At 32.5% G+C, this 15,127-nt stretch overlaps 1 protein-coding gene and 1 long non-coding RNA gene across 2 annotated transcripts in view; one reads left to right on the top strand and one right to left on the bottom strand.

The window, feature by feature from the left end:
* LOC143047472 (uncharacterized) overlaps positions 1 to 15,127 on the top strand; it is a 37,966-nt gene that overhangs the window by 13,060 nt on the left and 9,779 nt on the right. Inside the window, exons 5-6 of the mRNA XM_076220529.1 lie at positions 5,394 to 5,510; positions 5,995 to 6,088. Coding sequence (XP_076076644.1) covers positions 5,394 to 5,510; positions 5,995 to 6,088 — 211 coding nt within the window. The remainder of the gene's footprint in view (positions 1 to 5,393; positions 5,511 to 5,994; positions 6,089 to 15,127) is intronic.
* Positions 1,351 to 4,224, bottom strand: LOC143047473 (uncharacterized). The gene is made up of 2 exons (XR_012969572.1): positions 3,829 to 4,224; positions 1,351 to 1,560 (listed from the first exon to the last, which is right to left on the bottom strand). It is a non-coding gene; the product is annotated as an uncharacterized LOC143047473 (long non-coding RNA).

Genomic DNA, 15,127 nt, shown 5'->3' with positions numbered 1-15,127 from the left:
AACAGTTTTTCTCAGTTAATAAATATTCTTAAAATGGAATACAGTGATATACATGTGGGGAAGACATTTTAAAGTTATCATGAGTTCAAAACTATTAGTTGATTGGATTTTTACAATTGTATAAAAGAAACTCGGAATTAATTGCAGCTGCAGAGAAAAGAAGAACTGGAAACACAAAAATAAAAGAGGAATTAAAGTTTAAAAGAATATTTTTTTCTGTATTCACGGAGGCAAAAATTCAACAGGAAAAGCCTATATTATTTCTGATAATACAAAGGCCAATGCCAATAATCTTCTTGAAAAAAGTAAAATCACAAAAATACTGAACTCAGAAGAAAATCAAATCGGAAAGTCTATAATCACATGTCAAAATCAAATAACAAAACGCATCAAAAACGAATGGACAAGAACTGTCATATTCCTGACTTGGTACAGGCATTTTCAAATGTTGAAGCTTTGTTAACAAATAACAAAATATGCATCTAAAATATTTCACCTCTGAAGATAGGAAGCAACTAATAGGATCAACTGAAGAAGAGAATCATGCGAATGGACATGTATCAAATGTCCGAAAACCCTACATGATCAGGACTTTTGGGCCTGTGATTGTTGTTTAAACTGCATGGCAACATTTGAAATATGTGCTAAAACAATGCTATTGGATATGTAAAATTTGTTCCAAACCTTAATTTGCTTACATGAATCTTTTAAAATTGGTTAAATTGCTCCTTCATATATTGCTGTTTACGTTTTCATGCTAATATTTTCATTTTTTTTTTAAATATGGGTGGCACATTGTTTGTATAATACTCATACATGTACTCAGGCTTTAATCGTTCTACAGAGTAACACTAAATTCCTGTATCATTGATAATTTCTGTATATATTTCAAGTTTTATTCCCTATCTAATGGCATTTTATTAAAAACTGGATTTGGGTAAACGTCCCATCCTTAGATTTTCCATCATCTATCATGGAAAACTTCATGGAATTCCATGGAATTCCATAGAGTATTGGAACCTGTTTTCCATGGAAATCCATGGAAAATAAAAAGAGAAAAAAAGGAAATAATATTTCCATCTGAAACATTTTTCATGGAATTCCATGGAAATATTTTTCATGATGTTTTTCCATGGAATTCCATGGAAATATATTCAATAGAGTTTCTTTTTCCATGGAATTCCATGGAAATATTTCCATCATTATTGCTCAAATTAACCTTTTTGCAATATACCCTGTTTAACTGTACCTGTAATAATGAAGGTATAAAACTAGGTGCCATGCTTTTTTTCGGTTTGATAAGGTCTTTTGAGTCTTGCACTGGTCAGAGATAAGCAATTAACTCAACCATCATTTTAACTTTTAATTCAAATTCATTTGATGTATTATAATAAATACAATAAACAAGCAAAAACTTTCAAAATTGGTATATGTTTGCACTGCCTTTATAACAAGAAATCAAGGTTATAAATGTCACTTTTTTCAACACCAGGCTTCAGTAGATCCATCTTGTAGAAAAGCATTAACCATTTTATGAGTTTCATTTCTTCCTCATGATACCTTAAAAAATAATTTTACTGTTATAAATAAAGAGATATTCTTTAAATAATGTCCTTAACACAATAATGGTTAACAACTTCAGTCTTTGTCCTAAATATTTTTTTCTTCATAATTATTGTATATAAATGTCTTCATTGGTATTGTCCATACATGTATCTTTAGAACTTAGTTTTGATCTGCAGTTTTCTGTAAAGATACACTTTTTTTAGCTCACCTGGCCCGAAGGGCCAAGTGAGCTTTTCCCATCACTTTGCGTCCGTCGTCGGTCGTCCGTCGTCCGTCGTCGTCCGTCGTCCGTCGTCGTCGTCCGTCGTCGTTAACTTTTACAAAAATCTTCTCCTCTGAAACTACTAGGCAAAATTAAATCAAACTTGGCCACAATCATCATTGGGGTATCTAGTTTAAAAAATGTGTGGCGTGACCCGGCCAACCAACCAAGATGGCCGCCATGGCTAAAAATAGAACATAATGGTAAAATGCAGTTTTTGGCTTATAACTCAAAAACCAAAGCATTTAGAGGAAATCTGACATGGGGTAAAATTGTTTATCAGGTCAAGATCTAACTGCCCTGAAATTTTCAGATGAATCGGACAACCCGTTGTTGGGTTGCTGCCCCTGAATTGATAATTTTAAGGAAATTTTGCTGTTTTTGGTTATTATCTTGAATATTATTATAGATAGAGATAAACTGTAAACAGCAATAATGTTCAGCAAAGTAAGATTTACAAATAAGTCAACGTGACCGAAATGGTCAGTTGACCCCTTTAAGAGTAATTGCCCTTTTTAGTCCATTTTTAACCATTTTTCGTAAATCTTAGTTATCTTTTACAAAAATCTTCTCCTCTGAAACTACTGGGACAAATTAATCCAAACTTGGCCACAATCATCATTGGGATATCTAGTTTAAAAAATGTGTGGCGTGACCCGGCCAACCAACCAAGATGGCGTCCATGGCTAAAAATAGAACATAGGGGTAAAATGCAGTTTTTGGCTTATAACTCAAAAACCAAAGCATTAAGAGCAAATCTGACATGAGTAAAATTGTTCATCAGGTTTAGATCTATCTGCCCTGAAATTTTCAGATGAATCGAACAACCCGTTGTTAGGTTGCTGCCCCTGAATTGATAATTTTAAAGAAATTTTGCTGTTTTTGGTTATTATCTTGAATATTATTATAGATAGAGATAAACTGAAAACAGCAATAATGTTCAGCAAAGTAAGATCTACAAATAAGTCAACATGACCAAAATGGTCAGTTGACCACTTTAGGAGTTATTGCCCTTTATAATCAATTTTTAACCATTTTTCGTAAATCTTAGTAATCTTTTAGAAAAATCTTCTTCTCTAAAACTACTGGGCCAAATTTAACCAAACTTGGCCATAATCATCATTGGGGTATCTAGTTTAAAAAATGTGTCCGGTGACCCGGCCAACCAACCAAGATGGCCGCCGTGGCTAAAAATAGAACATAGGGGTAAAATGCAGTTTTTGGCTTATAACTCAAAAACCAAAGCATTTAGAGCAAATCTGACATGAGTAAAATTGTTCATAAGGTGAAGATCTATCTGCCCTGAAATTTTCAGATGAATCGGATAATTGGTTGTTAGGTTGCTGCCCCTGAATTGGTAATTTTTAGGAAATTTTGCTGTTTTTTTTTTGTTATCTTGAATATTATTATAGATAGAGATAAACTGTAAACAGCAATAATGTACAGCAAAGTAAGAACTAAAAATAAGTCACTATGACCAAAATAGTCAATTGACCCCTTAAGGAGTTATTGCCCTTCATAGTCAATTTTTAACAATTTTCTTAAAATTTGAAGATTTTCAATAACATTTTCCACAGAAAGTACTGTTATAGATAGAGATAATTGTAAGCAGCAATAAGGATGATTAGTAAAGTAAGATCTACAAACACATCACCATCACCAAAACACAATTTTGTCATGAATCCATCTGTGTCTATTGTTTTATATTCACATAGACCAAGGTGAGCGACACAGGCTCTTTAGAGCCTCTAGTTTACTTTTATGGATCTATTTCTCATTGGCAACCAATTTCGACAGATTCTTAAATTTTATAACCAAATTACTTCATTAGTGGATTATTAGTTATTATGATACACTATATACAGTTTGTCTTGTCTTAATACCCAATCATTATAATTATAAGTGAAAAATCTACTATAGGTGTTTTCATTATGTTATTATGTTGAACTAAAGAAACTTGCACACATTCAAAATGGTGGAATCTAATTCAGTGTACTTACCAAAAAATATGCTCCTAAATCCAACAGTCAATGCAAGTCATCAAAGAATAAATCTGCACTATTCGATGTCAACAACTATTTGGAACTATTTAATCTACGTCCAATATAAATTTTACATTTTGTTCAGGAGAGAAGACATCTTTGTTTGTTGCCTGCATATCCATTGCCAGTTCAAATTTTTAATGTGTTGGGGGTTGTATGAGGAGTTATCTGATTTCTTTTAAAAGAGTCCCAATTGAAAACTGTTATTTACCTATATCTTGAATATTTTATATATATTTTAATAAAAGATCATCCATTTATTGTTTATTTACCATTTTTATGTTTTAAGTAATAATAATTGCACAAAAATGTATAAATCCATGTGCTACCCTACATTTGGCCTCACACTGTATGGTCATACCACTTCCTGTTTTCTACACAAAGACTTATGAAAAATAAAGGCAACAGTAGTATACCGCTGTTCAAAACTCATAAATCCATGGACAAAAAACAAAATCGGGGTAACAAACCAAAACCGAGCGAAACGCATTAAATATAAGAGGAGAACAACGACACAACACCGAAACGCAACACACACAGAAACAGACCAATCATCAGGCAAAACACCACGAGAATAACAAATGTAACATGAAAACCAAATACATGAATTTGGGATAGACAAGTACCGTGCCACGTCTTATCTCAATATCTCAAAAATAAGAGAAAACACAAACGACTGAACGTTAAAATGCAACACAAAGAGAAACGAACAATATTATAACAATGACCATCTTCCTGACTTGGTACAGGACACTTTTAAAAGGGGAATAAAAGTGGTGGGTTGAACCTGGTTTTAAGGCATGCCAAACCTCGCACTTTAATGGCAAAGTTAAATATAACATTGAAAAACAGATGGCATTTCTTTCACTGGCTCACATGTCTAATTGATGATAACGAATTAATGTATGTAATTTGTGTGTACATTTTTTCCATGACTTTCCATCTCAAAAATATTCTAAGTTAAGATTCTATAATTTTTCCATGTTAAAAATATTCTAAGTCAAGATTCCATCTTCTTGTCCATCTCAAAAATATTCTAAGTCCACTTTCCATCCTCTTTTCCATCTACAAATATTATTTAACTACTTTCCATCCCATTTTCCATCCAAAAAGTATTTTTTCCATGGAATTCCATGGAAAGTTTTCCATCTTATCATGGAAAATGATGGAATAAGTAACACATATAAACTTTCCATCTATGATGGAAAATTTTTCCATGAAATTCCATGGAAATCCATGGAAAAAACGAAATTTCCAGCATTTTCCATCATTTTTTCATGGAAAAAGTTGAACTGCATGGAAAATCTAGGGATGGGGTAGCCTACAAATTGCAATTTTGCTATTAGTACCCACATGCGGGTATGAGCAGACACTGCCTTCTTTTTGTAATGATTTCAACAGGATCTTTTCAATATTTCAAAAATCGCGTTTTAGTCTTTAATAACAAAATTGCAATAATAAATGCACACAATAATTTCTGAATTTAAAGTAACTGAAATTTTATAATTTTTTTCATGTTTTAGGAATGGCCTTCTGAAAAAGTTCCAAACTTTAAGCCATCTATGCAGAAATTATATGAGATGTGTACAGATCTGTCAAAGAGAATATTTGATGTCATTTCAGTTGGTCTAAAACTAGATGTAGGTATCAATATCTTAATTATGAATAATATTTGTTAAAGAGGAGCGAAAGATTCAAACTTATAGATTGAAAATAAACTGACAAAGCCATGGCTAAAAAAGAAAAAGACAAACAGAAAAAATAATAGAACACAAGACACAACATAGAAAACTAAAGACAAATGTATTGTTAAAACTTATAAAATATTTTTTTTGTGGATTGAGGGGGAAAATATTTTTCTTGATATAAGATTTCCTGGTTTTTCATACCGCTAGGTCTACATAAACATAGATATTAAAACCTAAATATTATTTCAAAGTGATCTGTAAATAAATTTGCATATGATTGTCTTTAATTACCTTCAATTATGATAAAAGTGTACCGTTGAAACTTGTTTAGCTCAATAATGTAACGGTCTAAACATAAATCACATATATATTAAACCTTGAAATTAAATCAAAATTGATATTTTATTATTTCTTTTTCCTCATATTTCTAAATTAGGAACAAAAATTTCTTCAGAACGGCCACAAAAATATTGGAAGAGCAGAGAACAAGACTACTCTGAGATCATTATTTTATCCTGCTCTCCAAGAAGGTAAAATTAAATGATTAGTTTAAAAAAACGTATTAATTTGCAAGAAGATTTAAAGAATATGAACATTAAATTTGAAGTGTCTTCGACTTTCGTAATTATGGAAAAGAACATAGAAGAAATTGGGATTCCTGTATTTATGCAGATGTATCAGGATCTGGATAAGGGTTTCTTTATTTCTTTTTTTAGGGGGGTCCGTTTTTTTCTATTCTTTTATATTTTTTCAAACTATTATTATCCATTCATGATTAATTTTGCCTACTTTTTTCTTTGATTATTAGTTCTGCTCATTTTCTCTATTCTTCTTATTTGCACATCATATTCACGGTGTAGAATGATAACAGACTTATCAGGGTTTTTTTCGGCATTTCCGCACGAATCGGGTTTATCAACAGACTTATCGTGTTTTCAGGTGACAACATTTGTGTAAGTGGTTATTTCTTTCAATTTGTATTAAAGCAGAATTGATATTTCCAAATAAGCTTGATGTTATGGAATGGGGAAATTAATTATTTTGCTGGATATCTAGTCATATATTCATGGGAAGCTACAATTTTTTTAATTGTTTCTACCAATGTGGTACCCCAACTTGAAAACAAACATTTTTTATGGAAAGATGTCCAATTGAAGCATTTTTAAGTTTGTTTTTTCTTCTCCAAGTAAATATTTGGTTATTATTCATTAAATGTAGACATTGTCCTTTCAGAACTGTTTCATGCACTATCAAGGTCTTAAATGATGGTTAATTTGGAAAATTCGTGGCACGGGACTCTTTGTGTTTTAGGCACCAGACTTTTTGTGCACAAATGAATATGGAAACTCATATCTTCTCAGTCAGTCTATGTGTTTACTCCGCCTGCATGGTTGTTCAACACTTCTTACTTTATACATTAATCACACATCACACAATGATATACTTTATTAATCCACAAGCAAATGTGTGGGATTCTATCAGTATCTCAGCCTCATAGCAGGGAGAGTTCTAGTCCAAATAATTATGACGTCTGAAAAGGCTATTCTAAATGCTTGATTTGACGCCCTTCTACAACGATGTAAGGCGTCAAAGAAAGCCTTTCAAGACCTGATAGTTATTTGAACTAGTAGGTATAAAAAAAGAAGATGTGGTATGATTGCCAATAAGACAGCTCTCTACAAGAGACCAAAATGACACAATAATTATCAATTATAGGTCACTGTACGGCCTTCCACAATGAGCAAGGCCCATACCGCATAGTCAGCTATAAAAGGTGCCGAAATGACCATGTAAAACAATTCAAACAAGAAAACAAACGGCCTTATTTATATTAAAAAAAATGAACGAAAAACAAATGTGTGACACATAAACCAACGACAACAACTGAATTGCAGGCTCCTAACTTGGGACAGGCACATTCATATATACATAATGTGGTGCTGTTAAACATGTTAGTTGGGACAGTGGTTTAATAGTATACACCTATTGACTGGGTGTGAGGGTAATAGCAAGTTTGTTGTCCCTGAGGTACCAACTATTGCTCGAGGCAAAGCCGAGAGCAATAGTTGGTATGCGAAGGGACAACAAACTTGCTATTACCCGCACACCCAGTCATTAGGTGTTTTATTATACTGAACAACACAGCCATTAAGTATTTTATATATATACCAAATAACTAATTTTCTAAAAGTGTATATATATCATTTGCAAGAAAACAAAAATATCACATAACTTTATATGCACATGATGAACTATACTTTTTTATAATTCGTTTTGTATTAATAAATATTTCATTAATTTCAATCAAGACTAGAAATACTTGCTTGTGTTAAACTTTCTGTGCTTATAACAAATTCTAGCTAAAATACACCAAACGCAAATTCACTTTTAATATACGGAGAGCGAACCCATATTAAGGATAAGGTACTACATTTTAGATCTTTAAAAAAATCCCCATGAAGATTTTTTCTTCTTTTTTATGATTGCTTCTTATAAGTGAAATTACAATCAACACAAACAGATCCCACCGTTTACAATATTAGCGGGAGTTTGACGTTGCAAAGCATACGTAACCAAGCAGAGTAGTCAATGACATCATTGTCGTCCAATGAAAAATAAGCATGAAAAAGTACGGGAAAGATGATTATGAAACTATTCACCGGGGCAATAGTCTTTGAAACTATTGAATGGCAAATGGTTCTGTGGAATGAAATAGCACAACTATTTCATTACTTTTGATATAGAAAAAACACACTGAAGTATAATAATACACCATAAGGACGAACTATAAAATTCAGTTGAAAAAGGCTTAACTCATCAGATGGACAAAATTACAAGTGAAAGTCAGTCTGGGTACTTGTACACCCCAACAACAAAAAGACACAAGGAACAGATCTTTGAGTACCCTCAGTTAATTGACAACTCGTTTAAAGTCACTAACAACTATTACAAAAATCATGCATCTAACATATACTAAATAAATTTAGGTTGTCATAGTTATTCACCAGCTCCATCAACTTCGTTTTTCAGGACTGACACATAAAGCTTCACTCATACATGCATCATTATGAATATTTCTATTACGCTGGAATAAACGTGTCTTTCCTAAACATCCCTCAAAAGACCTTCACATGTTAATCTGGGATAGAGCAGAAATAGACCATTTTTGTTTTGTTTGGCATTGCATGTGATATTGCCCCATACTGATGTACTTTTACTCGAAGAAAAAAAATCAAGATTGCGGAAAAACACTTGTCTGTGAGAAGTTCCAGATTTGTATACTCTAGCACCCGATGTCAGATAGGCCTACATCATTATGGGTTATTAAAATTGTTTATTTTTCATTTCCAAAACAAACAAAAAATACTGAAACATATTTTTTTACCCTGGTAAAACAATAAAAACACAATAAGTCCTGTGCTAAATAAACCTCAACAGTTCAGTGCCAAAAAGCACGTCTTTTAGGAAAACCCAATTAGGTCGCTGCTAATCAATTTTGATAAAGCTTTAATATACGATATTTTAAGTTTTTGAATGCATACAAGTGGTTCTAATATGTATTTTGTATGAAATAAAGGAGCACAAAAAGTCCACATTCTGATATACTGTGTATTTGAACGGAAAACACACCATTAGTAGCTGTGTTTGGTCTGTTGTCCTGTTTAGTGTGGAGCTTTTTGAAAAAGCCAAGAGTGGTACCGAAGAAAAATGAAAAATGACAAATTTTGCAAAGTTAGATCATCAGTGCCTTACGTGATCATATAGACATAAACACTAACGACTTCTTTTCGTCTATTTTGCTCATTTTGTGTCACACTGTCTGTAAACTAAACGCGATAATGCGGTTGCTGAACCTGATTAATGTGGAAATGCTGGCAAAAACCCGATAAGTCTGTTACCATTCTACACCGTGATATATTATTTTTAGCTCACCTGACCTTTTCTCATCACTTGGCGTCAGTTGTCCATAAACATTTACTAAATCTTTTCCTCTGAAACTAATGGGCCACATTTAACCAAACTTGGCCACAATCATCATTAGGGTATCTAGTTTAAAAAATGTGTCCGGTGACCTGGCCAACTAACCAAAATTGGCGCCATGGCTAAAATCAAACATAGGGGTAAAATGTAAATTTTGGCTTACATCTCTGAAACCAAAGCATTTAGAGCAAATATGGCAGGAATGTAAATTGTTAATCAGGTCAAGATCTATTTGCCCTCAAATTTTTAGATTATCCAACTACCAGTTGTTGGGTTGCTGCCCCTGAATCGGTAATTTTAAAGAAATTTTACAGTTTTTAATTATTATCTTGAATATTATAATAGATAGAGATAAACTGTACACAACAATAATGTTCAGAAAGGTAAGATCTGCAAATAAGTCAACATGACCAAAATTGTCAGTTGACCCTGTAAGGAGTTATTGCCCTTTACAGTCAATTTTTAACAATTTTTATTTGATTTTGTAATCTTTTACAAAAATCTTCTTCTCTGAAACTATATGGCCAAATTTAAACAAACTTGGCCACAATCATCATTGAGGTATGTAGTTTAAAAAGTATGTCTGGTGACCTGGCCAACCAAGCAAGATGGCTGCCATGGCTAAAAATAGAACATAGGGGTAAAATCTAGATATTTGCATTTATCCTGATTTATAGGTACTTATATGTTATATAAGTTATGTTTATACATAATTTGATTTTAATTACTCAGTAGTTATTATTTTAGGATTTTCCCAGGATGTGTATTTTCTTTGCTGTTGAGATGAAACAGATTTATTATCATATGTCAATCAGTTAGATATGAAGTTTATCACATGTTCTTAGCAGGAGGTCTAATTTCATCAGTTCCAATACAAATATACATGTCTTGTTAATTAGTGACCACTTGTGGCATTTGGCTTCCTTTGTCCTTTGTTTCTTGATACATTAATCTGGGTGCAGTTTTAACTCCTCCCACTTAGGAGTATCCCATTAAGAAGTTGTGTATTAAAAACCTGTGTATGCTGCCTTGAGTATTCATTTATCTAAATGCAGATTAAGCAGTTATAGAATAATCTTGGCTAATAGTGCTAATAGTGTTTTAGCTAAAAACTTGCCTCCCACCGACCCCTCCTTTCACCTTCAATATTGCCATGACAGTGGAAGCAATCTCAGCATTATGTTTATTGATTTCATTTATGAAATTTTATCACTGGTTGTTTCAAAAATTTCACTCATCCCCCAAGAATTTCTGGGGATAAACTGTCAAATTTCATACAAATTCATTCCAACACCAATTCAACATCAACACTACTAGGCTTCCTCATAGCCTCCTTACAGGCTTCCTCATTGTCTAATTATAGGCTTCCTCATAGCCTCATAGGCATGATAGCCTCTAGGAATGATAGCCTCATAGGCTTCCTGATAGCCTCATGCATTTATTTTGAACCATCGTTCCAATTGGATTGGTGTGATGTCAAGCCAGGGGTCTATACTTTGCTACTTTTCAGTATGCACATAGCTAGGCTCTTGGTTTAGGCATGGAGCAAAAAATTAAATTTTTTAGCTGAGTAGTTTCCCCAAGGGCCAAATTATAATTGTGATGTATATATATAAAATAAAAGTTGCAATTAAATTATGATTTATGTTTAATTCAAACATGGATACCAATGGCATTGCTACACAGTATTTCCCAGGAGTTTATTTACAAGATAGGTGATAGCAGGAAAAATTAGGTTGATAATAATGTGAGCACTAAATCCTTAATTTTACATATCATGAGTTCAAACAGTGTGTTCTGAAAGAAATCAGGGGTAATTAAATTATTTAAATTACTATGAAATTAATATGAACTCATTATGTGTGACTTTGAGGATTTTGTTCACTGACACATTTATTAGCAAAATTAAAATATAGGGCCGAAAGTTAGATCAGGATGGTTTAATTGTCAGGTCAAAGAATTTGCAAGAAGATATGAGGTTGGATGTTTGCTCAGGTGTTAACACACATTTCCCTATTACATAACAGATTACCACAGAAAAGATACAGTATAAACAAAAGACAATTAAAATAAGATTAGAACAGCATCACATCAAACAGAAATAAATTTACCCTAAAAAATATTTACAAAGAATCAGAACACAATGCAAACATGGAACAAATGACAATTAAACATATTCAGGATCATTTCTGAGAATTTTGTATAAATAGGTACTTATATGTTATATAAGTTATGTTTATACATAATTTGATTTTAATTACTCAGTAGTTATTATTTTAGGATTTTCCCAGGATGTGTATTTTCTTTGCTGTTGAGATGAAACAGATTTATTATCATATGTCAATCAGTTAGATATGAAGTTTATCACATGTTCTTAGCAGGAGGTCTAATTTCATCAGTTCCAATACAAATATACATGTCTTGTTAATTAGTGACCACTTGTGGCATTTGGCTTCCTTTGTCCTTTGTTTCTTGATACATTAATCTGGGTGCAGTTTTAACTCCTCCCACTTAGGAGTATCCCATTAAGAAGTTGTGTATTAAAAACCTGTGTATGCTGCCTTGAGTATTCATTTATCTAAATGCAGATTAAGCAGTTATAGAATAATCTTGGCTAATAGTGCTAATAGTGTTTTAGCTAAAAACTTGCCTCCCACCGACCCCTCCTTTCACCTTCAATATTGCCATGACAGGGGAAGCAATCTCAGCATTATGTTTATTGATTTCATTTATGAAATTTTATCACTGGTTGTTTCAAAAATTTCACTCATCCCCCAAGAATTTCTGGGGATAAACTGTCAAATTTCATACAAATTCATTCCAACACCAATTCAACATCAACACTACTAGGCTTCCTCATAGCCTCCTTACAGGCTTCCTCATTGTCTAATTATAGGCTTCCTCATAGCCTCATAGGCATGATAGCCTCTAGGAATGATAGCCTCATAGGCTTCCTGATAGCCTCATGCATTTATTTTGAACCATCGTTCCAATTGGATTGGTGTGATGTCAAGCCAGGGGTCTATACTTTGCTACTTTTCAGTATGCACATAGCTAGGCTCTTGGTTTAGGCATGGAGCAAAAAATTAAATTTTTTAGCTGAGTAGTTTCCCCAAGGGCCAAATTATAATTGTGATGTATATATATAAAATAAAAGTTGCAATTAAATTATGATTTATGTTTAATTCAAACATGGATACCAATGGCATTGCTACACAGTATTTCCCAGGAGTTTATTTACAAGATAGGTGATAGCAGGAAAAATTAGGTTGATAATAATGTGAGCACTAAATCCTTAATTTTACATATCATGAGTTCAAACAGTGTGTTCTGAAAGAAATCAGGGGTAATTAAATTATTTAAATTACTATGAAATTAATATGAACTCATTATGTGTGACTTTGAGGATTTTGTTCACTGACACATTTATTAGCAAAATTAAAATATAGGGCCGAAAGTTAGATCAGGATGGTTTAATTGTCAGGTCAAAGAATTTGCAAGAAGATATGAGGTTGGATGTTTGCTCAGGTGTTAACACACATTTCCCTATTACATAACAGATTACCACAGAAAAGATACAGTATAAACAAAAGACAATTAAAATAAGATTAGAACAGCATCACATCAAACAGAAATAAATTTACCCTAAAAAATATTTACAAAGAATCAGAACACAATGCAAACATGGAACAAATGACAATTAAACATATTCAGGATCATTTCTGAGAATTTTGTATAAATAGGTACTTATATGTTATATAAGTTATGTTTATACATAATTTGATTTTAATTACTCAGTAGTTATTATTTTAGGATTTTCCCAGGATGTGTATTTTCTTTGCTGTTGAGATGAAACAGATTTATTATCATATGTCAATCAGTTAGATATGAAGTTTATCACATGTTCTTAGCAGGAGGTCTAATTTCATCAGTTCCAATACAAATATACATGTCTTGTTAATTAGTGACCACTTGTGGCATTTGGCTTCCTTTGTCCTTTGTTTCTTGATACATTAATCTGGGTGCAGTTTTAACTCCTCCCACTTAGGAGTATCCCATTAAGAAGTTGTGTATTAAAAACCTGTGTATGCTGCCTTGAGTATTCATTTATCTAAATGCAGATTAAGCAGTTATAGAATAATCTTGGCTAATAGTGCTAATAGTGTTTTAGCTAAAAACTTGCCTCCCACCGACCCCTCCTTTCACCTTCAATATTGCCATGACAGGGGAAGCAATCTCAGCATTATGTTTATTGATTTCATTTATGAAATTTTATCACTGGTTGTTTCAAAAATTTCACTCATCCCCCAAGAATTTCTGGGGATAAACTGTCAAATTTCATACAAATTCATTCCAACACCAATTCAACATCAACACTACTAGGCTTCCTCATAGCCTCCTTACAGGCTTCCTCATTGTCTAATTATAGGCTTCCTCATAGCCTCATAGGCATGATAGCCTCTAGGAATGATAGCCTCATAGGCTTCCTGATAGCCTCATGCATTTATTTTGAACCATCGTTCCAATTGGATTGGTGTGATGTCAAGCCAGGGGTCTATACTTTGCTACTTTTCAGTATGCACATAGCTAGGCTCTTGGTTTAGGCATGGAGCAAAAAATTAAATTTTTTAGCTGAGTAGTTTCCCCAAGGGCCAAATTATAATTGTGATGTATATATATAAAATAAAAGTTGCAATTAAATTATGATTTATGTTTAATTCAAACATGGATACCAATGGCATTGCTACACAGTATTTCCCAGGAGTTTATTTACAAGATAGGTGATAGCAGGAAAAATTAGGTTGATAATAATGTGAGCACTAAATCCTTAATTTTACATATCATGAGTTCAAACAGTGTGTTCTGAAAGAAATCAGGGGTAATTAAATTATTTAAATTACTATGAAATTAATATGAACTCATTATGTGTGACTTTGAGGATTTTGTTCACTGACACATTTATTAGCAAAATTAAAATATAGGGCCGAAAGTTAGATCAGGATGGTTTAATTGTCAGGTCAAAGAATTTGCAAGAAGATATGAGGTTGGATGTTTGCTCAGGTGTTAACACACATTTCCCTATTACATAACAGATTACCACAGAAAAGATACAGTATAAACAAAAGACAATTAAAATAAGATTAGAACAGCATCACATCAAACAGAAATAAATTTACCCTAAAAAATATTTACAAAGAATCAGAACACAATGCAAACATGGAACAAATGACAATTAAACATATTCAGGATCATTTCTGAGAATTTTGTATAAATAGGTACTTATATGTTATATAAGTTATGTTTATACATAATTTGATTTTAATTACTCAGTAGTTATTATTTTAGGATTTTCCCAGGATGTGTATTTTCTTTGCTGTTGAGATGAAACAGATTTATTATCATATGTCAATCAGTTAGATATGAAGTTTATCACATGTTCTTAGCAGGAGGTCTAATTTCATCAGTTCCAATACAAATATACATGTCTTGTTAATTAGTGACCACTTGTGGCATTTGGCTTCCTTTGTCCTTTGTTTCTTGATACATTAATCTGGGTGCAGTTTTAACTCCTCCCACTTAGGAGTATC

This window comes from Mytilus galloprovincialis, chromosome 10, assembly GCF_965363235.1.
Source record: "Mytilus galloprovincialis chromosome 10, xbMytGall1.hap1.1, whole genome shotgun sequence".
NCBI classification, from domain to species: domain Eukaryota; kingdom Metazoa; phylum Mollusca; class Bivalvia; order Mytilida; family Mytilidae; genus Mytilus; species Mytilus galloprovincialis.
This window is presented reverse-complemented; position numbering and strand designations above follow the sequence as displayed.